The 27,641-nt window shown below is 38.5% G+C and overlaps 1 protein-coding gene across 1 annotated transcript in view; it reads left to right on the top strand.

Moving 5' to 3' along the window:
• Positions 1 to 26,329, top strand: part of TTK (TTK protein kinase) — a 45,075-nt gene extending 18,746 nt beyond the window's left edge. The window contains exons 8-21 of the mRNA XM_063312715.1: positions 1,218 to 1,305; positions 2,662 to 2,773; positions 3,697 to 3,875; positions 4,825 to 4,991; positions 5,762 to 5,882; positions 6,769 to 6,861; positions 9,252 to 9,409; positions 9,502 to 9,653; positions 13,057 to 13,181; positions 15,873 to 15,953; positions 17,563 to 17,739; positions 19,080 to 19,170; positions 19,404 to 19,501; positions 25,712 to 26,329. Coding sequence (XP_063168785.1) covers positions 1,218 to 1,305; positions 2,662 to 2,773; positions 3,697 to 3,875; positions 4,825 to 4,991; positions 5,762 to 5,882; positions 6,769 to 6,861; positions 9,252 to 9,409; positions 9,502 to 9,653; positions 13,057 to 13,181; positions 15,873 to 15,953; positions 17,563 to 17,739; positions 19,080 to 19,170; positions 19,404 to 19,501; positions 25,712 to 25,801 — 1,732 coding nt within the window. The 3' untranslated portion in view covers positions 25,802 to 26,329. The remainder of the gene's footprint in view (positions 1 to 1,217; positions 1,306 to 2,661; positions 2,774 to 3,696; positions 3,876 to 4,824; positions 4,992 to 5,761; positions 5,883 to 6,768; positions 6,862 to 9,251; positions 9,410 to 9,501; positions 9,654 to 13,056; positions 13,182 to 15,872; positions 15,954 to 17,562; positions 17,740 to 19,079; positions 19,171 to 19,403; positions 19,502 to 25,711) is intronic.
• The last annotated feature ends 1,312 nt before the right edge of the window (positions 26,330 to 27,641 follow it).

Below are 27,641 nucleotides of genomic sequence, written 5' to 3'. Positions count from 1 at the left end.
ATATGCCAGTGGTGACTAGGATGAAATACCAGAACAGTTGGGTCTTTCTTTTTATTTTTCTTCCCCACATGGAGTAGGCAGGGAAGAAGCAAATAACTTTCCAGACATCTGAATAGCTTTTAAAAATTTGCTAAGATGTAAGTGCAACTCTGGGACACAGGATGGTCATCTCTATTACAGAACAATGTTCCAAACTCATTTGCTTCTAAAAGGCAGTTTTGAGTTTGGATTGTAAAAAGACAGAATATAAACGTATGGAATATATGTTGAGTGTGAGAGCCAGTTTTCACAAAGTTGAAAGTAAAGAGTCTGAGATCATAGTCAATTACCAAAAGAGATCCTTCCTGCCCAAAAGAGAGTGGCTTCCAGTCTCTGCCACTGCACAGGTAGGAGGAAAAGGACAAGAATTTGTGCCATAATTTTACTATACATAAAACTTGGTTTTGGTTGATTCATAGTAGTTGATGGTGTTCATTTGCAATGGCTTCATTAGCTTTTCTACAACAAGCCTACTTTCCAGAGTGGCTGTGTCCTTGAATGCTTGCTTGTATGTGCTTCCATTCTAGCTTATTGAGAAAAATCATCTTTCTGCAGAAGGAGTAGCATGGTCTGGGGGAAGATAGAAAAGGATAGATCAATATACAGGAACCATCTATTGGCTTTAAAAGATTCATGAACATCCTAAAATTGGCCAAGAGGATAGTCATCAAAGTACTTGTTTTAAATTAGTATCTTAATAATTTAAATTAAAGTTTTCTTGGCCAGGAGGAAGAAGTTGAATGTCACAGTATGTTGGAAACAAAACCTTTACATTTATTCAGTTTATTAAATAAAGAGTAGACTAAAATTGATAAAGGGATTCTGAAAACTGGGAATCAGAGTTATATGTTGTCTATAGACAACAATGAAATGTTATTTTTATAATCAGTAGTAGTGAGACGAATACTAATATCTAGCTCATTCTTAAGTGTCTGCTAATGTGACAAAGATCGTTTTTCAGCGCCACAGGATTTTGGAGAATTTCTATTGAAGTCTTTGTTTTAAAGTGTTTGAGTTCATTTAACAATTACTAGAGAAAACTCCATACTATTGAATCAGTTTAAATGTCTTATTTTTTATTGTTATTATATTTAGTTTGTTCTCCATGCTAATGTCTGTGTACTGTTGCTTCTACATCAAGAACCTTGTAACGAAACTTTAATATTCTGGGAAATTAGGCAAATATCTGGTACCAGTTTGATCCAGCTACCACAGCCCCACTCAAAACCTAACAGAAGTGATTCTTACCTGCCTGGAGACTTGAAGGTAATGGAATGTCCATTGTTGTTTTTTATAATGTTGTAGGAGGGGAAATAAGATAAATGGAATTTGATTGTGTAAACCAATGATGGGAAACTGAATCCAGGGGGCCAGGTGATATCAGAGTGCTAAGCTTTAAGGAGGGAAAATCTGCTTATTGATGACCTTTCTCCATATAGGAACATGGGGAAAAAGGTTTCCTGCTGCTGCCTCCTACAGGGAGAAACATTTCTCTGTGTGGCACCAACAGCGGCAATGCCATTCACCATTTAACTATTGCAGACAAAATAGCAAATGTGGCCCTTGGTAGCATCACTCGCTTCTTCCCTTTTCCAAAGAAAATGGTGTAGTAACTGAATGACAGCCACTCTTGCAGATGTTTTAGCCAAAGTACCTGTAAATGTGGCTTGCACTGCAGGTAAAAGGCTCTGCTTCAGCCATCCTTGGCCAGATGGTAGACCCACAGCTGGGGATCTCCATTCCACATACAGTATAGACAAAATAGGACTTTGGTAATACATATATACTGGGTTATCTATACTGATGGGGGAAACCTTCCTACGCAGATTTTGGGAGGGGGTTCAAATGGAGAAGATAGTCCCGTTATATAAATATATGCAGCTTATAGGATGTTAGACTTCACCCCCTTTAAGGACAAAAATAATTTAATATAGGAAATAGGATATCACTTGCATTTACAAACTGAATCTTCCTGTTCTTATGAGTTATTGACTATTAGCTTTGTACTTCAGTTGTTTTTCCATATTTTTAAAACACAATCACTGGTATCATTCAGTGATAACATGCAAAATAAAGTAAAGTAGTGTGCTATGGACAAACTTGGATGAGCTGTACATTCTTCCCTCCCTCTTCTCCCTTGAATATAATCAAAGGTGAGTGTTACTCAGCCTTGACAACACATCAGTTGATGAAATAAGAGATTATGGTCTGAACTAAATGCCAAACTGATATATTGTGACTGTAAATGGAATATTTGTAACATGCTTAAAATTTCTACTCATCAAACTCTTTGATTTAGGTGAGACTTGATTCTGATGCAGTAAGTTTTTCTGGAGGGATTTTGTTATTCCCTCCTTTGCCAGCCACCTTCATGTCTCATTATGCATTGTTCAGAAGAGCCTTTAAACTCTGTAGGGCAGTGGTGGCTTGCATAGAGGAGAGATTGGGAAACTTTTTTCAGTGCCATAATTTTCTTTGGAGGTCACATCTTAACATGGTTCAGACTGTCTTGATGCACTTCAGATTTTCATCTGTGGGTTTTGGGCCAGTGGAAATGGAGAAAGGAGTGTGCAGTCATGCAGCCACTAATTGGAGCCTTATTTTTATTCTTCTTTTATTTAGCCTTTGCCAATTAGAAGTCTTATAGAATCAGATGAAGAGAATTCAGAAGTAGCTATCAATTCAACTCTAACATTAAAGGAGAAATATGATTCCATCTATGTTAAAAAAAGAGGTTTGTTTTAACGGATGTGTAATTGTGATAACTTTGTTATTTTTGTGATTTATTAGCACTGGGTTCAAAAGGAAAAAGGTTTGTTGGAACATATGCACCTGTGGACAGCTTCTTAAATCAAATATGTCTTTTCCTGGGATTTCAATGCGTCTGTGGAGCGCAGCCGCACAGTCCTGAGTAAAGATGCATCTGCTTTAAGGAGTTAACAACAGGGGCTTCTTGACTGCCTCCATATGCTCCAGAGTAACTCTTTCCCTTTGGATTCAAAGTGCTGCACGGGCCTATGATTTATACATTGAATATTGTGTGTCAAATTTGGTTTTGCATTTTGTATTGAAGGTTTAATTCTGAAAAGGTAGCTAAATTCTACTGTGCTGGTTTAAGATATGCTTTCTGTGGGCAATTAAGTTGATGCTCATAGATTTTTCCTTCAGACAGAGATAGAAATAGTCATAGCATAATCAGTGTATATGAATTATACAGTAGGAGGAGGAAAAAATAAAGAAAGTGCTGGTTGAGTCAAATCAAAATATACTGCTTAATAAAGATTCTTACTGACTGCTCCAGAAAGTCATATTTTAGACCTTGTTTCACTGTGGCTATTTTGATTCTTTCTGAAAGATCAGAGGTAGAGCTGTACACATGTTTTGTTTTGCATTTGGAACAAACCAGTTCTATGTACAATGTTCTGTCTAAATGTTCTGAACAGGCTATATTCTGCCGGAGCAAAGCTCAAAGCAACTCATACTTTCCATTATCTGTTTCAAATCTTTTTAGGTGTTTCAGCCATATTGGCAAATAGATCACTTTTAAAAAAAATTATTCCCTGTATGATTCAGCCTTTTCTTGATTGGCTGTTTTATTTACATATTCAGTTGGGAACTCTATCATATTCATTTTGATAACTAGACCAATTGTTTCAGAAACTGAAGCACTGCAGGAAGAGCCAAGAACAATAGAATCAGCCTGTCTGGAAGGACAACAGCAGCCTCGTTTTTCTCTTGGAAGCTACCAAAAGGAGAAGGAGCAGTTCAAATTAAATTGTCTTGCGTCCAAAAATAAATGGCCTTACCTTGAAACACAGCATAAAAGAAACTCAGAGGTATTTTGAAAAATCTGTTAATATAAATTACTCACTTTAGGCAATATAAAAGTTGATCTTGAGCTACCTGGCTTTTTAGATGTGTACATTTGCTAGAATTATGTTTTGTTTCCTTTTCCATTTGATCCCATCTTTTCCTGTCCAGGAAATACTTCATTACTTTAACCTGAGGGTATGCAGTCTAGTGTCTGCAAGTACCTGTATGATCCCAAATCTCTCATTTAGTGAGGCTCCTTGTTCCACTTGATTTTTATTTTTATGTTTTACTCATTTTATTGTAACTTCTTTGGTTGATTGTTGTGAGCCACCCAGAGTCATTGAAGTCAGTCGGCATAGAAGTTTAATAAATTATTATTACTACTATTAAAAAGTATTTATCAATAAAAATAAAGAAGAAGCTGAAAAATACTAGTTTCTAGTTTATATACAGGCATGCCTTTGTGATCCCACTGAGATGATAGAGAGCATCCAGGAAGAAAGTTGTAGTCCACCTTCTGATAAATGGCTGTTTTGAGACTGATCATGGTAACCACAGCAGTCATTTTGTGAATATGTTCATCACATGTCAAAATTCCAAATGTGCTCCTCTATTTGATTGCTCCCACAAAGGAGATTGCTGTAGACAAAAGACTACAGTTTGGCATCTACTTCTTAAACACCACATGGTTCTACCTTTTGGACTTCCGTATTCCCTCTTCGTCAAGCTAGAATTGACAGCATTGCTTATAAAAACATACTGGCCAGAAAACAGTTTTAAGTAAAGCTTCTTCAACAATTTGCTTTTTGCATAGTATTGATAAGATAGTAGTATTCATTCTAGAGATCAAGTAAAGTTATCCATCTGTACTTTCCAGTTTAATTTATATTGCCAAGTAAGTGTCAATGGAAGTGGGCATATACTATATTCTCCTTAAGAACTGATCATATAAAAGTGTTCCCCATTTTGCAGGGAAAAAACTCAAGTTCTGAACACGCTGCATTTCCAGTTTCTAAAAGATGTTCACCGTCAGAGCAAATTTCACATTCCATTTCACCAGAGACTGCTTCAGAGAGAATGAGCCAAGCTTTTGTTGATGGGACACCTCGCAACAACATGGTTCATGATTATATAGCCTGGTAATTTTGCTGGGGGTGGGATATCAATTTTTAAATTCAAATTTATTTGTAGGTTGTTTGAATTTGCTTTTCAACAGAAAACAGAAATAATGAATCAACAGTTGAAATATATTCTGAGGGTTTCATAGGAAGTTGAAAGTGAAGAGGTAATTCTGTAAATCTGTTTAAAATTAGGCCTAAAGCACTTTTTAAAATATTGAAATGGCATCTACTCCACAATAATCCTAATGTAATGTTTTTTAACAATTCTATAGAATTATTAGATGTTTCATACACAATCTTTTAAAATACTAGATGAAAGAAACATTGTTGTACAATCTTTAAAGCAAACTATACCTTCAAGTCTTGATATTCAGAGAAAAAAACAGGTTGTTCGTTACTTGTGTGACAGTGAAAGGTCCCCTGTGCAAGCACGGAGTCATGTCTGACCCTTTGGGGGGACGCCACTTTTGCGATGTTTTCTTGGCAGACAATAGTGGGGTGGTTTGCAATGGCAAACCACCCCACCTTCCCCAGTCGTCAGCTTCCCCAGCAAGCTGGGTGCTCATTTACTGACCTCAGAAGGATGGAAGGCTGAGTCGACCTGAGCTGGCTACCCAAGAATCCAGCTTCTGCTGGGATTGAACTCGGGTCGTGGGGAGAGCTTCGGTTGTGATATAGCCGCCTACCACTCTGCGCCACACGAGGCTTTCATTACTTGTAGATATGATTGAGAGGAAATACAGTATTTTGTGCTTGGATTGTAATTATATATATTTTCTTCGTTTCAGTACTCCAGTTGTAAAAAATTATTTTCTTCCTATGGATAAGGCAACTACACCATACAACCAGTTTTCATATTTACAACATTGTACACCAACAGCTCCATTCCATGTTCAGACTGGCTTACAGGTATCAGTTATTTCTAAATAGTATAAGATAATACAAAAGAAGTGTTGATTTGTAAATAACGCTTCATTCTTTTGAGCAAGAAGCAGTTAAGAATTTTGCTGGTGATTTCATAGTAACATTAACTCTTTTTTTAAAATTAATTTTTATTGAAGAGATGTTTTATAAAGTAAAAATAATACAAATTTGGAGAAGAAAAAAGTAAAGTAATAAGTGTCCTTTTTTCTACTTTCCTTTTTTCTCTTAACCATATGTATGAAAACCATTGGAAACTAAATCCCTCTATGGTCAATTGCTTTTTCAACTTTATCAAAATTTAATGTTAGCTGCTGTTGTGAGATTGATTTTAAATCTTGGATTCTCAAGAAGGGTGTTTTTTATGTGGTTCAAAGGATTTATTTTTAAATATGTGTATATACATTTATGTGTACATTTATGTACATATAGTCAGTCTGAAGGCTAACAGACCCTTATTTATTCTGTTTTCTTTTAAAAATCAACTGGCAATGACACCTCTGATGTTTGGTGTTTGGCTGCCAAGCTTTGAATCACAAATGCTGAGAGACACAAAAAAGGCTGGGGCTGCCATCCCTGATTTTACATTTTGACCTTCATAAAATAACGTTGCACATTATTGTACATGTACATTGAGCTTTAACAACAACAATTTATTAAGTTGCATGCTGCCTGACTCTCAATGACTCTGGGTGGCTCACAACGATCAAATTACCATAAAACCAATAAAACTTAAATGATAAAGATAAAAGATGGCAAATGCAATGAAGTGAGAGGTTTCACTCAATGCCTTCCAATGTATTTTTCACTTGAGAGGTTTCACTCAATGCCTTCTAATGTATATTTCTTTTCACATACAAACTTTTTTATTCAGGTTTCAGCTTCTGTACCACCAAATGAATGCATTCTTGTTAAAGGAAAATGGTACTCTGTGTTAAAACAAATAGGTAGTGGAGGATCTAGTAAGGTAAGATAATAATTTAATATAAATCTGATTGATTTGATGAAAGCTGTTGTTTGTGAGCCATGGTTTTGAAAGAAACACATGTATCTACTTTAAATTTCTACAGTGCTAACAATCATAAAGATACTCTGCCTCTCTCAAATTGTTCAACAGCGAAGTGGTAAATTTTCAGCAGTTTTTAAAATTTGTTTAAAGGGCAATATATAAATATTTGAATTGAATATATATTCACAGAATATCTAGCATACCATTCAGTTAAAACTTCAGATTAATATAGAAGAGATGTATGCATAATCAAGCGCAAAATCCATATTTGAGTGATTAGGACCAATCAAAATTACACAAAATGTTATGCAAACTTTCCAGATCACCAAAATTTGATAATCGGTATTTATTTTTTCTCTTTTCCATATTCTAAAAGTTCAGTTTGGAAAAGAGGAAAGTAAATCTTAGCAGATATAAGTACAATACTTTTGTGGTTAATTTTAAAATATAGTACTTATAAATTGGTCCAAAGGGTTGAGTATTCAAGCTGCAATCCAATGTGTCTTGTCTTGTAGTTTCTTTGAGCATGATAGTGCCTGCTTTTGAGCAGATCAGCATAGGACTCCTATGTTTCTGCTGTGTTACTGTACTTTTTTCTTCATTATTTCTGCAGCTGAAGCCAATTCATTCAATAATTCAGTATGTTAACACATGCAGTACAACACTGGTATATACCTGTGGTTTTGTAAAGTAACTAAGATAGTATGTGAAAACTAGAATAAAAAACAAAGATCACATCAGAGGTTCCCAAACTTTCTCAATTCACAGTGCCTTTAGTGTTGCAAAAATATGACATTGCAAATGGATTCTCAAAAATTTAAATATCCCATAGTGCCTCTGAGAGTTCACTGTGGCACCCCAAGGTGCCACATTTCACAGTTTGGGAACTGCAGGATTGTGATGGACTAAAGTAATGCAGATAGTTCTCAGGAAGGAGGGAGCAGATTCCAAGGAGGGGAGCGAAATAAGAGAAAACACAGCCCTAGAGACTCCCAGTTAATCCCCTTTAGGTTAGAGTAGAGTAGCCTTAGTCTGGCAAGACTCTGTCTATGCCATGTGAGCAAATAAAGAACTGAAGTTTGGCTGGACTGATTCCTTGTCTTTCTTGGGCTAAGCCTAAATAATTACCCTATTCACTATTTGAAAACAAAGGATATCTAATCCTGTTACTAAAATATTCTGTGCTGAAAGATACTTGTTTCATGTGTATAATCATAATTAATGAGGATGAAAAACTCAGGGTTATATTTTATTATATGCCACCGGCTACAGAGCAGGCATTACTAGCAGATCAGATCCTTTCCTTGAAAAATTGCCAGATCTATTTTAGAAAGCATAGTATGGGTTCCTCTAGCCCAATTCAGAGTATGTGCAGGTAGAGGATAGCAAGGAAACTCCCACTATATGACCAGGACTTAGTGACCATAACATTGCAGCCCTGTATATGCAAGGCTAATAGTCTACAAGATTTCAGCGTATGAGATTTCTGTATACACATTTCTACTGTCAGACCCATACATAATGATATTTATCTACCCCTGCTTAATAGTCTAGCAGCTGTGTTCTGCACCAGATGCAATTTCTGGACAGCCATCAAAGCTAGTTTATGTGGAACACCTCATATGGAACTCATCCAGTTATGAGTTTATTCAGTGTGAGCCATTAAAAATGATTCTAATTCAGAAAAAGTTATCAGTCAAGCACCAGCCAAAGTTAGTCTAGAATTTTATTCTTTGCTTGAAAAAAAAAACTCAGAGTGCTAAGTACAAATTGATGAAAAGCGAGTTGAAAAGTATACTCATAAGGCTTTTTTAATTAAAATTTTTGCCATACTTTTTTTCAGCAAATGCATTCAAACCAACAATAACAATGCTAAACAGTTATACTTGTTTAATTCTTCTTGTCATTGTTATAGTCAGTAGGATTATGCAAACATGTTAATCAACTTCTTAAAACAGTGATAAATAGTTGGGTCTCCTAAAGTCATAAGAGCAGCATACATTTAATGCCATAAATAAGTCAGTTTTGAGACTGTGAAAACAATGCAAGAATAATCGTATACTGTTTAAAGTCTCTTAAAAGAAAGTCCTAAACAAAGAAGCTTGTGGACAGTGGTAAAGCAGTGAAGAATAAAACATTGGCTTTAATATGGTGTATTAAATGGGAAATGGATCTCAGCTATGCCTGTTGTATTTATTATTTTATAGATGATTGTGGATTCTATCTGTTTTCTTGAAATACAGAGTATTCTTGATTATACTGTATATAGAAATTCATAGAATAATATTGGGTAAATATAGGAATATATTTAAAAGGATACTACTTTTTTTAAAAATCTGGTTTTAAAGGTATTTCAAGTTCTTGATGAAAAGAAACAGCTTTATGCCATCAAATATGTTCACCTAGAAGAGGCAGATCAACAGACCATAGAAAGCTATAAAAATGAAATTGCTCACTTAAATAAACTTCAGCAACATAGTGATAAGATCATCCGACTTTATGACTAGTAAGTAAATGCTTTTGTAAAATCAGTCGAATCCCCCTTTCCAAACATGCATTCTCAGATTAACTTTTATTTCTGCAACTATATTGTTTTAGTGAAATCGGTGACAAGAGTATCTATATGGTGATGGAATGTGGAAATATTGATCTTAATAGTTGGCTTAAAAAGAAAAAGACAATTAATCCATGGGAGCGGAAGAGTTATTGGAAAAACATGTTGGAAGCTGTCCATACAATCCACCAACATGGTAAATACTGTTTGTATATTTGAAAAATTCTAAAGGAATTCTGTCCTTTAGAACTGCTTCTCTCAGGGACAACTACAAAGGATATAGTTAAAATAGTACAACTGAATAGTTGGAGAAGATAAAACAGCAAGACAATAGATGCATGATATGGTAGCAGTAAATGCACAAAGAGTTTCTAAAAAGAAAACCTCCTGTTAAACCCAGCTTCACCCACATGTACGATGTGATCCTTCCTACTTTGCCTTAGTTACAAGGGCATTGTTGGGTACTATCATAAAATGATTGCCCATCCAGGCCTTAAGATACAGATAGATATACAAGGGGAATTACTATAATTCATTCTTACAGTCATTAATATTCAGCTATGCAAACAAAGAAAGGTAATGGCTAAGAATGAAGACGTATCTTGGAGGATTTGAAGCACTTCAGTGAACTATCCTGTCTGAGAAGATGGAGGAAGAAAGAAACAATCTATCTGCATATGGGAGTTCAACTTTGCCTGAAAAGCAATTCATGCTCTTCTCTGATTTGAAAAGGGTTTTCCAGAGCTAGCTGCAAGCAAATACTGTTAAAGAATGTAATGTTTCACGTAAATACTGATATTTATACACATACACACTAAACATCAGGATTTTTTCCACCAGGCCTGACAGGAATCACTTATATAGGCACACAAACTGCTGATAAGTAATTATACTGTAGAAAGGCTGAGAAGCCATTAATATAATTCAGTAACTGCTGCGTATCAAAAAAAAGGTCCTATATTGAAATCACATTTACTTCATATGCTTCTTTCTCTAAATTGAGCAGTGCAATAAGATGGATGGCTTCTTTTTTTGGGTGAGAGGCCTGCATTCTTGCTTTGATAATTGTCAGATGTGATATAAGGTTGTTTTCCTCTGGCCATGTGTGAGCTAACTGTCAGACTGTGTATTAATCGAAGCGAATATTTGTAGCTCAGGGTTGAACTGTGGAGTCCTTGGTGCTCTCTGAGCCTTGTTTTCTTGCAGACGTCTCATTGCCAGACTAGGCAACATCTTCAGTGCGAAGAGGGAGTGGGCCTTGCTCTCAGTTTATATACCGTGGCTTGCCCTGCTTGTGTTGGTGGGGGTGTTGTTCTCTCCTTGGGAGTTCTTTGATTGGGCTGTTGTTTGCTGCTTGGTTGATTGCCTGAGTTCCTTGATTAGGGTGTATTGTGCTGTTTGATGGTTCATCTGGTGTTAAACCTAGTGTTGATTTTTGCATATCTGGGTGTTGATTGCTGGCAAAGGAGTGTACTGGTCCTTTGGCTTTTCTATTGTCTCTTTTGAATGGTATGTAAATGTTGTTTACCTCTATGTGTCTGTTGATGGCTGCTTTGTCTGAGTGCCAGGCTTCCAGGAATTCTCTGGCATAGCAGCAACCCAGAACACCAGGAAAAAGAAAAAGATCATCTGTACAGCATCTTCCAACAAAATGGATACCTGCTCAACTTTATCAAAAAGTGCCTTACCACCCAACCCACTACAACCCAACCAATGGAAACTATGAAAAGGGTAACACTGCCATACATCAGAAACATCTCAGAAACCACCAACAGACTGTTACAACCACATGGCATCACCGTAGCACATAAACCAACTAAAACTCTTCAAAACATATTAAGCAACCCAAAAGACCCAATAGCCCAAGAAGAAAAAAACAGGAGTTATTTACAACATACAGTACAAAGACTGTAACAGCCACTATGTAGGACAGGAAGGCAGAAGACTAGCAGAGTGCATCCACGAACACCAACTAGCAGTCAGAAGACACGATGAGAACTCCTTAATCTCACAACACATGGACAGACTCAACCATATTTTCAACTGGGAAACTGTGAGCATCCTAAACCAAGCCAAATCCAAAAATGCTGGAGAATTCCTGGAAGCCTGGCACTCAGACAAAGCAGCCATCAACAGACACATAGAGGTAAACAACATTTACATACCATTCAAAAGAGACAATAGAAAAGCCAAAAGACCAGTATACTCCCTTGCCAGCAATCAATACCCAGATATGCAAAATCAACACTAGGATTAATTTGATCCAAATGAACCATCAAACAGCACAATACACCCTAATCAAGGAACTATTAACTCAGTCAATCAACCAAGCCGCAAACAACAGCCCAATCAAAGAACTCCCAAGGAGAGAACAACACCCCAACCAACACAAGCAGGGCAAGCCACAGTATATAAACTGAGAGCAAAGCCCACTCCCTCTTTGCACTGAAGATGTTGCCTAGTCTCGCAATGAAACGTCTGCAAGAAAACAACAAGGCTCAGAGAGCACCAAGGACTCCACAGACTGTGTATTGCTGTTGACACAATAGTCTACACAATACCAAATGCATGTGTAGGTTTCATTGAAATCAATTAGATAATAGTATGAGGTGTGAAAATGTTTGTCAATTTTTCAGATAGTTGCATCAGTGAGCAAGTGCCTCAACTTTTTATTACTTAGAAAGTTATTGCTGTATTCTAAAATTGAACTAGATATTAAGAGATTTATACAAAATCTTGGTACAAAACAAGACCAACAAAATATTCCACAATAATTATAAATCAATTCCACAAAATAATTTCAGAGATTAGGGTAATTTAAAGAGGTGTTTACTTAGAACTGTCAGATAAATAAGAGTTGGGTGGAAAAATCGGACTCTACACCAACTGGCTACTCAGAAAGTCTTTCAGCCCCTTTTAAAAACCATCACATTTCCACAGAAACAAAGGGAGGGAGGAAGCTAATTCTAGGGGCTCACCTCGGCCCCTCTCAAGGCAGAGAACTCCACTTTAAGGTGTTGCCATCAATACAGCTTATATATTGCTATCAACTGCCTCTGAAGACAGCAGCATGGAGAAGTAGTACATAGTAGTGGATCTTAAAGGAGATCTTCCAAGTTGAAATAGATGGAGACCGTCCTCCAAGCAGCCAAATCCCAATCACAGACTATTTAAAATTCTAAAAATGAAAGGCAGGACTTCAAATTGCAATTGGAATGCACTCTGTCAAAATTATAATAGAAATATTCTGCATTACTTGAAGATTCCAGATCGTTTTCAGAGGCAATCTCAATAGAGAAGATGGTGGTGTTCTGATATGTAGGACTGTGGTCATGGATGCAGTGGGCAAACTAGGTGCAAACTAGGAGCAAAAATATAATTCAAAATTACAAAATGTCTCCAGAGAGTTTTCTAAACCAGCTGTTCTACAATATCATATAGTAGAAAAGATCCAGTGATATAGTAGAAATTATCCAGTCCTAATTGCCTAGATAAATTGAATAGGATCTTGATTTTTTTCTACCCATGTGTTTTAGTATGTGGGTAAATAATAATTTATTGACACATTTTGAACTAATTCAACAAATCTTAATTTTCAGGTATTGTTCATAGTGATCTGAAACCAGCAAACTTTCTATTAGTAGATGGAATGCTAAAACTAATAGATTTTGGCATTGCAAATCAGATGCAGCCAGATGTGACTAGCATTGTTAAAGATTCCCAGGTGAGACAATTGTGAATTAGTAAACAATTGTGAATTACTAAACCTAATAAAAGGGTGCAATTAGCTTGAATAATTGCCTGATGTTACTGTTTGATAATAGGGTGTGATGGATTCTGGTGTGATTCATGGCTGACTGACATTTGCAGAGATGAGGACTGCTGTGAAGAATGAAAAACCAGCAAGTAGAATGGTCCTTCTAATCTCTCCAGAAAAAGAGAGAACTGGAGACCATCTGTGACTGCTGCGAATGGCAGGGCCTCACGAGGAGACCATAAAATAGTGGTCTCTCATGGGTTTGAGTTCCAGGAGCTGAGGGAGATGACATCTTTGCTTTTAGCAGCAGAAAAGCCTTTCATAAGGACACTAAACCAGCCAAACTCACCTCTAATTATATTCCAAAATGTTCAATTTAACCACTTTATGGATATTAGAGACCTTCAAAACGTTGAGCTTAATTTGATACCTGGTGAGTTTCACCTTCTTTGGATTTAAGAAATTTTGAACAGAGACTTAGGAATTTAAAACAATATACAATTAGTAAAAAAGCAAAAAAAAATTTTTTTTTTAAATTTAAGTAAGTGTTAAATGGATTGGGAGACCAGAGAGATTAGGAATATTGGTTATTTTTGCTGAAAGATTTGAAAAACAAGTATATAATTAAGGAACTAAATCCATATTAGGAACTGAGGCTTGATGCTGCGAATGGACACTAGTGGGAATTTAGGGACCAGGTAGAAAAGAGTTAAAATGGCTAAGTTGGCTATAACTTTTTCTTACCTTAAAGAGTTTTTTGGAACATGAACTGAAATATTGATAACTAATATCTCAGAAAGGATACAGATTTCAATGAATAAACTTTTAGAAGATGGTGAGAAAAAGTTTTTAAAAACTTTTACCTGACATAGACATTATAGAGTTTGAAGGCATGGAAGACAACAAAATTGAGATTATCAAAATGGGAATACAAAAGACAAATCAAGAAAAGGATATAACATGGAACAGCTGCAACAAGAAATCCTGGATGATGCCTCTTTATGGGATTTACAAAGTAGGCTGGTGAAAGCTTTGAAGACTCCTTTTGAATGCCAAAGATTGATGAAAGTTCAAATCTTGCGATGCCATAGGAATGGTTTAAGGGTCAAGATTGTGCAGAGCAAAAAGAAGGAATATAAAGTTGCACTATTTGACCAGGGATAAACTATTTGTTTAATATTTCTGGTAACTCTTAATGGACTTTTTGCTGAACTAGGATTGAAAAGATGATGATTTCTGGATTGCACATAGATAAAAGTTAGACTATGGGGAAAAGAGTTTTTTTATTTGCAACTTTAAAAGAGGGTGAAAAGTTAGTATATTACTTATGCTCCGTGTGATGAAGTTTGAAAGCCAATTCTTTATTATTGTCTTTGCTGCCTTTTCCTTTCTACTTTTTTCTTTTTCTTTTCTTTTTATCTTTTTCTGCACCTTCTGAACTTTTATTTTTATTTTTTCTTATGGTTTAGTTTGTATTAGTTTTTACTATGTTTATTAAAAACTTCAATAAAATAATTAATGATAATGGGGTGTTACAAGAATGTACTGTAATCAGGAACCAGTTTGCAAAGCACAAGTTGCATTTGTGTGTTTCATTTACTTTCTTTGTTGGTAGGCTTGGACAGAGTCAAGTCTTATTTTTCCAAAGATGAAGGTTGTAGGATTCATAATGACCTCTGATGAGAGAGGAAAGTGAACTTTCCTGGCTATTGGAGTTCCAGTTACTTCACTTTGTTGCTGAAGATTTTTAAGGAGAACTTTGTATATGTAAACTTATGTGACTGTGAAGTGTATTAAACAACTATCTAAGGTGTTTAAAACATTGATAAGACAATAGTTTGGTTTCTAGATGTGGCTTTAGCTCTCATTATTCCTAAAATGGCCATCTGGCTAAAGCTAATAGGAAGCTGGAGTCCAACAAGTTTAATATCTTAATGGCCACCTCTAGGTTTAAAAGTGGAGTGTCATAAAGTTTGATAGCAATGGAAAAATACTGCTTTGTGTCTTTTTCCACAAATACTGCTCCATCACAGCAATATGGTTAAAAAGCTAATACATTGGCCTGTTATTTGTAGAATTGTTCCAACGTTAAACTGCGGTTAAGCAATCACAATTGGGTTGTGTGATTGCACTGGTCTCTCAGTAGAATGAGTTTCTTTACAACAGTGGATAAATTAGTGTAGATGTTACTGATGCTAAAGAGACTAGGATTCCTATTTTACTAGGATTCTTAACTGAAGAGAGCCTAATTAGCCTTAAGCATGGATGGTATTAGCAGCCATAAACACCTTATCAGGGATTCCTGACTTTAAGTCAGTTTTCAAAAATATTAGAGCAGAGTACAATTATACAGCATCCCCAGACATTGCTCTGGGGATTAAATGTTAGAATTAAAATGGCTGAACTCTCATGAGGCTTCAGTGTTCTATTGAAATGTTCATTGAGAAAGTCAAAAGCTTGTAAGATCTTGGGGTTTAAATTGCTGAAATCTCACATCGTTTGGGACATTTAGGAAAAAAGGAAATGTTTGATTTGTTGCATCCATGATTATGCTTTAGACCTGAAAAGGGGCTAGCCCTGTAGCACTATAAATCAGTTATAGAATTTTTAAATGTGGCTGTTATTTAAATGTACATAATCTTATTGTTATGTTAATAGGTTGGCACAATTAATTACATGCCCCCAGAGGCAATCAAAGATATGTCTTCCAGTGGAGAAAATGGCAAGTCAAGATCAAAGGTAATATATTCTTCTTACAGTTCAAAGGAGAAAATGTTGTCGGTTTTCCCCTAAATTGGTGCAATTTGGGAAAAAATTTATTTGAATGTAGAGATGGAAATAAATCATAAGAAAGCTTCAGAAGAAGACTGAGGCAAGCTCCTATTACCTATCAAATTCTCTCCTGTCCTGTGAAACAAAATGGAAGAAAAAGCTCATCTTAAATGTGGCCAGCTGCTGACTGATTGATTTTACCCAGAGGATTCCTATTACTTATGCAGTATGAAATTGTGAGGGCTATGCATGCTTTAAAGAATGATTTAGAAGTGCTTTGGACATAGCACAACTACAGCACTGCTCTACTATCCAGTGGAAGTACTAAAAGTAGCCCAACTTTTTCAGGCTTCCACAGGAGCTAGGAAAGAGGTTGCTGTGGCTTTAAGAGTTGCATTAACTTTTGAGTGGATTCCTTAAAACAGAAGCATGACACCTTCATGCTCTGCTACATCATACTGACATTAAGCAAGTAGGAGACAGCTAACTAAAATAAGCATCTTGCAGGCAGGCACAGATTTAATATTAATAGAAGATGATTTGTTTAGACAGCAAGCAGCATTATTCCCATAGGCATCTGTTACAAGTCAGTGATGTCAAAATGATGACATGTGCATCAAAATATCATCATGCAAATGATGCAGTTATGTAATCTGCATCTGAGAGTACAGCTTGTCATCCACTGACCCCTCACCAGTGCAACTGGTGGCAATGGCAATTGCTGTCTTTTGCCCCCATATTTATGTCTTAGTGTTGCCTTATGTGCCCATGCCTTCCATAGTGATCTGCCTCTGTTTCTTGGTGAGAGGAAGATTGACAGGGAACTTCCATGTGTTTGGTTTGTACTATTTGGTGCTTGATGCCCAAATTTAGCTCACAGCAACTTCAAGTAACGCTGCTTTCAAGTGCAAAAACGAGATTGTGGTGATATAGTGCCTGATTTTTTACCCTAGCCTTATCTCTACTCGCCTGTATATCTCTCCTGATACACAGGCATGTTGCATGATGCAGAACTACTGCCACCTCCAGGGGATCTCATACCATGCTGTGCTGCTTCTGCAGTTATTCAGAACCACTCCCTAAAGTGTGGGTGTTCTGCTTTCCTGGCCCAGTTTTCTCTGCCTGCTCTTATTTATCCTATGTCATCCCTGAGATTCAGCTGAAGCCATCGTTAAGGAGGTTAGATCATAGAATTAAATGCAAAGACTCCAGTATAAGTAATTTGTGATGTAATCGGTGCAAATTTTTAGCATTTCCTTTGCAGTGCTTATCATATTCCTAAATACTTTTGTGAACCTGTTACTGTCACTGTAAATTGTTTGCCTTGAAAACAGTGTTGATTTTTGGTTAATTATCTTTCACTTTCCCTGATTTGACTGTGAATTAATGACATCTGTAGATGCTAATATCCCATCTTTGTCAGTATGCAGAATCACAGTGTATGATCATATAAAACAAGTTGCTGTTCTTATTGCTTAATCACTTGTATCAGATAGGGTTATGTTGAGAATGACAAAAGCTTCAAAATAATGGTGTGATTGAATAAGGAGGCCTGGTTTTCCTTTCTATGTTTTAGATTAGCCCGAAGAGTGATGTATGGTCACTGGGTTGCATTTTATACTGCATGACTTATGGAAGAACTCCATTTCAGAACATAACAAATTATATAACAAAACTTCATGCCATAATTGACCCTAATTATGAAATAATGTTTCCTGATATTGCAGAAAAGGATCTCCTAGATGTCTTGAAGGTAATATTTTGAATCTCTTTTTGATAATAATTTCAGTTCTGTTTTATAGATAATTTTCCTAGTCATGATTTATTTTAATTACGTTTAAAGATCCAAAATAATAAACCCTGGATTCTTTTTAGAAACTGATCACAATTTGACATCATGTTATGAAAGTATGTATGGATCCTGGTTGTTTTTAATATGGCTTGTAATATCTGGACTTGGATTCCTGGTTTATTTGTAGCCTGTTCCATCCAGTCCACTTGCCTATCTGTAAAACTGTAATGCAAGGATAATTAAAGGCAGAGCTTTCCCAGGGTAAACAGCTTTGTATTACTTTTTTTCTCTTACACTCTTATACTCCCTGACAACAGTCTTTTCTCTAGCTCTTGTCTGAGTGCAAGTCAGAATTGTGGTTCTGTTATCCAATTGCCAAGGCATAGGTTTTCCTCTATAAAGGACAGCAAAATATCTGTTTACAGATGCTCAGGAAACCACACACAGGCAAAAAAGACACCCCACCTGAAGACCCCATGATTTTTTCATAATACCGCATAACACCATGCTAGCACATACCGTATTCAAATCAAACTTCCATTTGCAAATACACATCCCATAGACTAACCTACTGAGAACATCACAAGTATATCCAATCTTTTCTCCGCCCCGCTCACCAGAAAAACAGACCAAATGCATACCTCATTAAGAAAACATCTCTCTCTCACACACACAAAAGACAAAGACCCAACAAACATGATCCCCACAATTGTAAAAGAAAATGACTCACTAAATAAAAAACAAAAGACGTTCCCATAAATGCTAAAACAAAATAATTCTTCACAGCTGCTGCTGCTGCTGCTACTAGCATTTGGGATTATCAGTTATACACTGATAGTAAGAATGATGGGAAATTAAGACAGGACTTAATTTGTTAAATAAAAATTGGTTGAAACAAAACTTGGCTTTGCATTATGTGTGAATGTAGCCTAAAAGTTGAATGACTTGTACAGTACATAGAAATTTTTGACTATTTCTTAACCAATTTTGCATGATAAAAATTACATTACGATTTAGATTCTGAAAACTGTAGGCACATAGAACTTCAGAAGGAAGGCACACTTTCCCACTTGACCGCCCCTCCCCAAATCTCTTCTGAATAGCGTGGGATGGATCAAAGATGAACAACTGCGCTGGGTGAGAATTTTCCAAAGACAGTGGACATTGTACTCCAGAGAAGATTTTGAGGAGCTGTTCTGCAAGCTTCAGCTGCTACATAGTTCTTGATTTTATGTATACATACTATAGCATGGTTGGTTCTGTTTTCAATTATTTCCTGTCTTTCTGTCTTCTTTCTCCAGAATTGTTTAGTTAAGAATCCTAAACAAAGAATATCTGTCCCTGAACTGTTGATTCATCCTTATGTACATATACAGTCCAATTCACAAACAGGTAATTCAAGTTTTCTAATAGATATTATCATTGTGCTCCATTTAATTTTACCAGAGATTTTCTATATAAAAGCAATTTTCTATGTTCATGCTCTCAATTTATTTGCAGACTAAAGTATGTATATTAGGTTAGGTTAGGTCACCAAGTGCTATGGTACCAAAATTTTCAAAAAAGCTTTAAATCAAAGCATAAGGTATACATCTCAAACAGAATTAAATTTTAAATTCTTCTAGGACATCAGAATGCAAAAGGAACAACAGAGGAAATGAAACGTATCCTTGGTCACCTTATTGGCTTGAATTCTCCTAACTCTATTTCTAAAGCTGCTAGAGTAAGTAAATAAGTAATCGCTCTGCTAGTATGCTTAGAATGAAAATAATAAAAATAAAATATTAAAAAAATTATACATTTCTTGCTCAGAGTCCATTTGGGAGAGGCTGTCAGGGTGGTTAATGTGTAGTGAGAAATGGTTTAAAGAGTTAGGAAATGACAAGGAATTCTGTTGTTGGTGAAATGGTAGGATCTTATAAAACATAATGACCAATGGTTTGATTTGACAAAGTGGGGTGCTCTTCTACACAGGTAGACCTCACTGAATGTACATTTGTTCAGCGAGTGTTTGAAATTACAACGGTGCTGACAAAGGCACTTATGACTGGTCCTTGACGTTCTGGCTGTTGCGGCACTCCTGTGGTCATGTGAACAAAATTTGGGCCCACTCAGGCCCACCCACATTTACAACTGTCTTTTGTCCACCTGCCTACCAGCTGCCCAAACCACCCAGCCCTGTCCGCCATCACGCCGTGTGCCACTACTATACCAGCTGGCGCCTTCTTTGCACCACTTTCTTTTGTGCCAGTGCCACGAGGGCTTTTCTTGTGCCCTGGCCAGGGCCTCCATTTGCATGCGAGCCAGGGGCTTCTTTTATGAAAAAAGGCCCCAGCTGTGCTGGCACAAAAAAAGGACCCTTCTAGCTGGGTCCTTCTTTTGCAAAAGAAGGCCCTGGCAGGTGCGCAAACAGAGGCCTTGGTTGGCGCACAAGAAAAGCCCTGGCAGCACCAGTGTAAAAGAAGGTGGCACGAAGAAGGCCCTGGCTGGTACAGTGGTGGTGTCATGAGTACTGATGGCGAGCAGGAGGGGGCCTCTATCCAGGGGGCAAAATGCATGCGTAGCACTGACGAATTAAGCAGCCATTCAAAGAGACACAGAACAGACCCGCCTTACCTTTTGGGGTTTATATGACTGGGTTTTTCCCACGCTGCTTCAGTTTGTTAGGATTCTGTCTTATGTAGCAGCAATAAACACTAGAGACCTACTCCTCGTCTCAGCGTGATTTCTGACTGTTAGGACATCAATCCTAACAAACTCCTTTTTCGTTGTTTATTCGTTTAGTCGCTTCCAACTCTTCTTGACTTCATGGACCAGCTCACACCAGAGCTTCCTGTCGGTCATCAACACCCCCAGCTCCCCCAGGGATGAGTCGGTCACCTCTAGAATATCATCCATCCATCTTGCCCTTGGTCGGCCCCTCTTCCTTTTGCCTTCCACTCTCCCTAGCATCAGCATCTTCTCCAGGGTGTCCTGTCTTCTCATTATATGGCCAAAGTATTTCAGTTTTGCCTTTAATATCATTCCCTCAAGTGAGCAGTCTGGCTTTATTTCCTGGAGTATGGACTGGTTTGATCTTCTTGCAGTCCAAGGCACTCTCAGAATTTTCCTCCAACACCACAGTTCAAAAACATCAATCTTCCTTCTCTCAGCCTTCCTTATGGTCCAGCTCTCGCAGCCATATGTTACTACGGGGAACACCATTGCTTTAACTATGCAATGGTGTTCCCCTTTGTTGTCAGTGTGATGTCTCTGCTCTTAACTATTTTATCGAGATTGGTCATTGCTCTTCTCCCAAGGATTAAGCGTCTTCTGATTTCCTGACTGCAGTCAGCATCTGCAGTAATCTTCACACCTAGAAATACAAAGTCTTTCACTGCTTCTACATTTTCTCCCTCTATTTGCCAGTTATCAATCAAGCTGGTTGCCATAATCTTGGTTTTTTGAGGTTTAGCTGCAAGCCAGCTTTTGCACTTTCTTCTTTCACCTTCATCATAAGGCTCCTCAGTTCCTCTTCGCTTTCAGCCATCAAAGTGGTATCATCTGCATATCTGAGATTGTTAATGTTTCTTCCAGCGATTTTAACTCCAGCCTTGGATTCCTCAAGCCCAGCATGTCGCATGATGTGTTCTGCGTACAAGTTGAATAGGTAGGGTGAGAGTATACAGCCCTGCCGTATTCCTTTCCCAATCTTAAACCAGTCCGTTGTTCTGTGGTCTGTTCTTCCTGTTGCTACTTGGTCGTTATACAGATTCTTCAGGAGGCAGACAAGATGACTTGGTATCCCCATACCACTAAGAACTTGCCACAATTTGTTATGGTCCACACAGTCAAAGGCTTTAGAATAGTCAATAAAACAGAAATAGATGTTTTTCTGAAACTCCCTGGCTTTTTCCATTATCCATCGGATATTGGCAATTTGGTCCCTAGTTCCTCTGCCTTTAGTAAACCCAGCTTGTACATCTGGCAATTCTCACTCCATGAATTGCTGAAGTCTACCTTGCAGGATTTTGAGCATTACCTTACTGGCATGTGAAATGAGTGCCACTGTTCGATAGTTTGAACATTCTTTAGTGTTTCCCTTTTTTGGTATGAGTATATAAGTTGATTTTTTCCAATCTGATGGCCATTCTTGTTTTTTCCAAATTTGCTTTCATATAGCATGCATTACCTTGACAGCATCATCTGGCAAGATTTTGAACAGTTCAGCTGGGATGCCGTCATCTCCTGCTGCCTTGTTATTAGCAACGCTTCTTAAGGCCCACTCAACCTCACTCTTCAGGATGTCTGGCTCTAGCTCACTGACCACACCGTCAAAGCTATCCCCGATATTGTTATCCTTCCTATACAGGTCTTCCGTATATTCTTGCCACCTTTTCTTGATCTCTTCTTCTTCTGTTAGGTCCTTGCCATCTTTGTTTTTGATCATAACCATTTTTGCCTGGAATTTACCTCCGATGTTTCTAATTTTCTGGAAGAGGTCTCTTGTCCTTCCTATTCCATTGTCTTCTTCCACTTCTGTGCATTGCTTGTTTAAAAATAATTCCTTATCTCTTCTGGCTAACCTCTGGAATTTTGCACTTAATTGGGCATATCTCCCCCTATCACTGTTGCCTTTTGCTTTCCTTCTTTCTTGGGCTACTTCTAGTGTCTCAGCAGACAGCCATTTTGCCTTCTTGGTTTTCTCTTTCTTTGAGATGTATTTTGTTGCCGCCTCCTGAACAATGCTGCCAACTTCTGTCCAGAGTTCTTCCGGGATCCTATCTACTAAGTCCAGTCCCTTAAATCTATTCTTCACCTCCACTGCATATTCCTTAGGTATATTAGTGAGCTCATATCTAGCTGATCTGTGGGTCTTCCCTAATCTCTTTAGTCTGATCCTAAATTGTGCAAGAAGAAGTTCGTGATCTGAACTACAGTCAGCTCCAGGTCTTGTTTTTACCGACTGTACAGATGTCCGCCACCTTTGGCTGCAAAGGATGTAATCAATCTGATTTCGGTGTTGTCCATCTGGTGAAGTCCATGTATAAAGCCATCTCTTAGGTTGTTGGAAGAGAGTGTTTGTTATGCAGAGTGAATTGTCTTGGCAAAATTCTATCAGCCTGTGTCCTGCTTCGTTTTGTTCTCCCAGGCCATGCTTACCTGTAATTCGAGGTGTCATTTGACTGCCCACCTTAGCATTCCAGTCTCCTGTGATGAAAATAACATCTCTTTTAGGCGTATTGTCCAGTAGGTGCTGCAGATCTTCATAGAACTGCTCTACTTCAGCTTCTTCAGCATCTGTGGTTGGGGCGTATATTTGGATCACTGTGATGTTAGATGGCTTGCCCTGAATTCGAATTGAGATCATTCTATCGTTTTTTGGATTGTATCAAAGCACTGCTTTAGCCACTTTACTATTAATTATGAAGGCTACTCCATTTCTTCTGTGGTCCTCTTGTCCACAGTAGTAGATCTGGTGGTCATTTGATGTGAAGTGGCCCATTCCAGTCCATTTCAGTTCTCTAACGCCCAAAATATCTATCTTTAATCTTGACATCTCACCAATAACCACATCCAATTTGCCCTGGCTCATAGATCTTACATTCCAGGTTCCAATGGTGTGTTGATCCTTAGAACATCGGATTCGCCGTTCACCACCAGCACCGTCGGCCGCTAGCCGTCCTTTCGGCTTTGAGCTAGCTGCGTCATCACGTCTGGGGCTAGTTGAACTCATCCTCTGTTCCTCCCCAGTAGCATTTTGACCATCTTCCGACCTGGGGGTCTCATCTTCCGATGGTATACCGACATATCTCTGGTTGTACCGATCCATTTAGTTTTCACGGCAAGAATACTGGGGTGGGTTGCCATTACCTTCCCCAGGGACCGCATTTAGTCTGACCTCTCTGTCATGACCTTCCCGTCTTGGGTGGCCCTTCATGGTTTAGCTCATGGCATCACTGAGGTGCTCAAGCTCCAGCACCACGACAAGGTAACGATCCTTTGCTGAAGAACAAACTCCTACTCCCATCGAAAGAGGGAGGAACAAAGAAAAATAAAGGAGAGACATTTGGAAAATGTCTTCAGAAAACCAGGAAATTTGGCAGGCCATCCAACAACTGGCAGCAGCCCTGCAACAACATCAACAAGTAGATCTCCAGATCAACACATTACAAGCAGCCATGCTACAGCAGTTACAACAACCAGCTCCAATTAACCCACAACCGGTGCCAGCAGCAGCAGCAGCAGCAGCTCCGCCAGTAGTCTTGAGATCCCAAGGCAGTCTACCAGAGAAGTTTGGAGGAGAAGCAGGACAGTTGAGAACCTTTCTCACACAGTGCACAATGTTTTTCAACAGCAGACCAGTGGAGTTTCCCACAGACAGAACCAGAGTCACCTTCATTCTAAGTCTGCTAAAGGGACCAGCAGCCACCTGGGCCAGAAGAGTTATCAGACCTGGAGGGCAACACTGATTCGTCCTTGGAGGAGTTTTCCTTTGAAGACTTTCCATCGTTGCCCAGTTCCCATGGGAGCTTAGAAGGAGACATAGACTCCTATCAAGCCTCTGGAAGGAGCGGGCTGAAATGGAATGTGAATCTGGAGAGGAGGGTGATGTCATGAGTACTGATGGCGAGCAGGAGGGGGCCTCTATCCAGGGGGGAAAACGCATGCGTAGTACTGAGGAATTACGCGGCCATTCAAAGAGACACAGATCGGACCCACCTTAACTTTCGGGGTTTATCTGTCTGGGTTTTTCCCACGCTTCTTCAGTTTGTTAGGATTCTGTCTTATGTAGCAGTAATAAACACTAGAGACCTACTCCTCGTCTCAGCGTGATTTCTGACTGTTAGGACAAGTGGTGCGGCAGGCTTGGGGGCAGCTGGCAGCAGTGGGTAGGTGGGCAGCCAAAAGGGCAGAGATGGGGGGAGACAGGTGGGGGGGAGTTCAAGAGGAGGCAGCCTCTTACCTTATCAAGGCTTGGGGCTGGGAGGGACCAAGCTGGGAATGGCTGGGATCGGGGTGGGTCCTCAGCTAATGACCAGTGGGATTCGCTTAACGATGGCAATGGGGACTGCTGGCATTGCCCTTGCTCAGTGATGCAGTCATGTGATGTCGCACTTTACGGCCGTATTGCTTAGCAACGGAAAATCCAGTCCCAACTGCCGTCATAACTCGAGGACTACCTGTAATAGGAAGTGGCATGGTATAGAAGAGATACAACCATACAAAATCTTCAAGGAAACATTGCAGAGCTACATAAAGTACTAAAAGTACTTACTTACAAGCAAAAAGGCTTATCTGTGCAACAGTGGATGTTTCCAAATGTTTTTGATTCAAGTTCTGTAGTACTTGTGTCTTTCCAAGGCTATGTGAACCAATGAGATTCACTTGTAATTCAGCATGTACCGCCAAATCCTTATTTTTATAAACTTAGAAACACTTCAGTCAAGCCTCAGAAATGTAACTTTCTCACTATCTGCTTTTGATCCTGCTAAGAAAATTGTTTCACTATTTTTTTCGCTGCATTTGTAATATCAACCAGGTTTTTTGGTAGTAATTTATTTTTCTCCTTGAAAAGAATAAAAAGATATATTGAGAAGAAAATGAGAGGAGAGAAATGGGGCTGCACCAAGTCATGCTGCTAACTGTATTCCCTGTAGAATTTGTGTTCCCTTGGAATTCCCTTTGTATGCTTTCACTGTGCTCGCGTGTAGACTGAGCTGGCATTGACGTGCTACCGTTCTTAAAGCAACAGCAAAAGATCCTCCTAAGTGGCTGATAGAATTGAAGAAAAATAGAAGCAAAAATAACAACTTGGGCTGGGAAGAGAAGTAAATATTTATTAGGGACTTGTTTTAGCTAGAGATGAGGGCAGAAAGGGATTAAGCTCAATGTCCCATAGGAAAAAAGAAAAGAAGTATTTCATAATTTGTCTTGTCTTTTTAAATTTCAGACTTTATATGAGCAGTGCAACAATGGTGAAGGTTTAGATGTGTCTGCTTTTTCAAATTCTGACAGTCGGACAACCTGGAAAACAAAGTGATAAAGCCTGATTTACAAAAGATATTAATGAATATATGGCATTATTCTAAGCAAAGACTGGTCCCATCTAGGCATATTTGTCCTGCCATTTGAAAATGTTTTACTTCCTGTGATAAATGCTTCTCACCATTTGTTCATCCAGTGTTTGCATATAAATACCATGGGACACTCCTGCTATACAATTTGAACAGGCTGGTCTGCTGTTATATTTAGTTAGCAAATACTTGTGGATTGGTTATATATAGAAAATGTGGACAATCTTTGCTGCAATTCTCAATAGTGAGAGAATTATTTTGACTTGTAACACAAACTAAGGAACTCTAGTTTTTGACAAGTATCTGTCTTTAAGAATCAAGTCAATCCTTTTATTATCTATCAGGTCCAACTGTCATATTGTTTTTTCAAATTTTGCTGGTGGTAGATACTATAAAAGCAGTATTTCAAATTATGCTGCTTTTATAAATTATTTTATTCTGTACATATTGTCATGGAAAGATTTTGATGTACAGATGATACTAAGTGTACTGATACATAAAATGTTCAACTTTATAAATAAAAAATAAAAAAATACTCATACTGTCTTAATCTTCTTGCAAAGTTTCTTAGTAAACAGAACACCCTATAAAAATCAAGTATTCTGATTTGAAAAGCTTGCTTGCTTGCTTGCTTGCTTGCTTGCTTGCTTGCTTGCTTATTTATTCATTCATTCATTCATTCATTCATTCATTTAATCAATCCAATTTTTTCACCACCCATCTCGCCCCAGAAGAGGAACTCTGGGCGGTTTACAATGAAGCTAAAAAATTAAAATACAATAAAACCACACATAGTACATTGAATATAAATACAAAATAGAAGTATAAAATAGAATCCAGACAGCAGTTAAAAGTTCTAATTCAATTCCTGTATATATGAGGACCACTTTAAGGCACCAGCCATCCTGAAGAATGACTACACCTCTTCCTGCCCCAAGTGAGATGGCACAGCCAGGTCTTCAACTTTTTCCACAAGGTCAGGAGAGATGGGGCTTGCCTTACCTCTGGAGGAAGAATGTTCCAAAGGACGGGAGCCCTAGCAGAGAAGGCCTGTTTCCTGGACCCCACCAGACAGCATTCTCTTATAGACGGGGTCTGTGGCATGCCCTCTCTGCGTGACCAGATGGGACGGGCTGATGAAGTGGGGAAGAGGCGGTCCCTCAGGTAACCTGGTCCCATGCCATGAAGGGCTTTAAAGGGGATAACCAACACCTTGCATTGGACCCAGAAGCAAACTGGTACCCAATGCAGCTCTCGCAGCAAAGGTGTTACATGTGCCAATCTTGGGGCACCTAAAGTTGCCTGCACGGCTGTATTCTGGACCAGCTCTAGCTTCCAGATACTCTTCAAGGGTAGCCTCGTGTATAGCCCATTGCAATAGTCTATATGGGAGATGACTAGGGCATGAGTGTTCAGAGGGCCTCCCAACCCAGGAAAGGGTGTAACTGGTGCACAACACGAAGCTGAGCAAAGGCCCTCCTGGCCACGACTGCCACCTGCTGTTTGAGTAGGAGTCATGAGTCCAGAAGGACCCCCAGATTCTGCACTGGGTCTGAATGGGGCAGTGCAACCTCATCCAGAGCTAAAGATGGTAAATTCACGGATGCAGAGGAGCCATTAACCCACAGCCACTCCATCTTACCAGGGTTCAGCTGTAGCCTGTTGTTCCCCATCCAGGCCCCCACAGCCCCCAGGCACCAAGAGAGGGTGGTTACAGCATCACTTACATCACCTGGAACAGAGATGTATAATTGGGTATCATCAGGATATTGAGTGGTAACGGATGATCTCACCCAGTGGTTTCAT

The sequence above is a fragment of the Candoia aspera genome, chromosome 1 (genome assembly GCF_035149785.1).
Source record: "Candoia aspera isolate rCanAsp1 chromosome 1, rCanAsp1.hap2, whole genome shotgun sequence".
Taxonomy (NCBI): domain Eukaryota; kingdom Metazoa; phylum Chordata; class Lepidosauria; order Squamata; family Boidae; genus Candoia; species Candoia aspera.
This window is presented reverse-complemented; position numbering and strand designations above follow the sequence as displayed.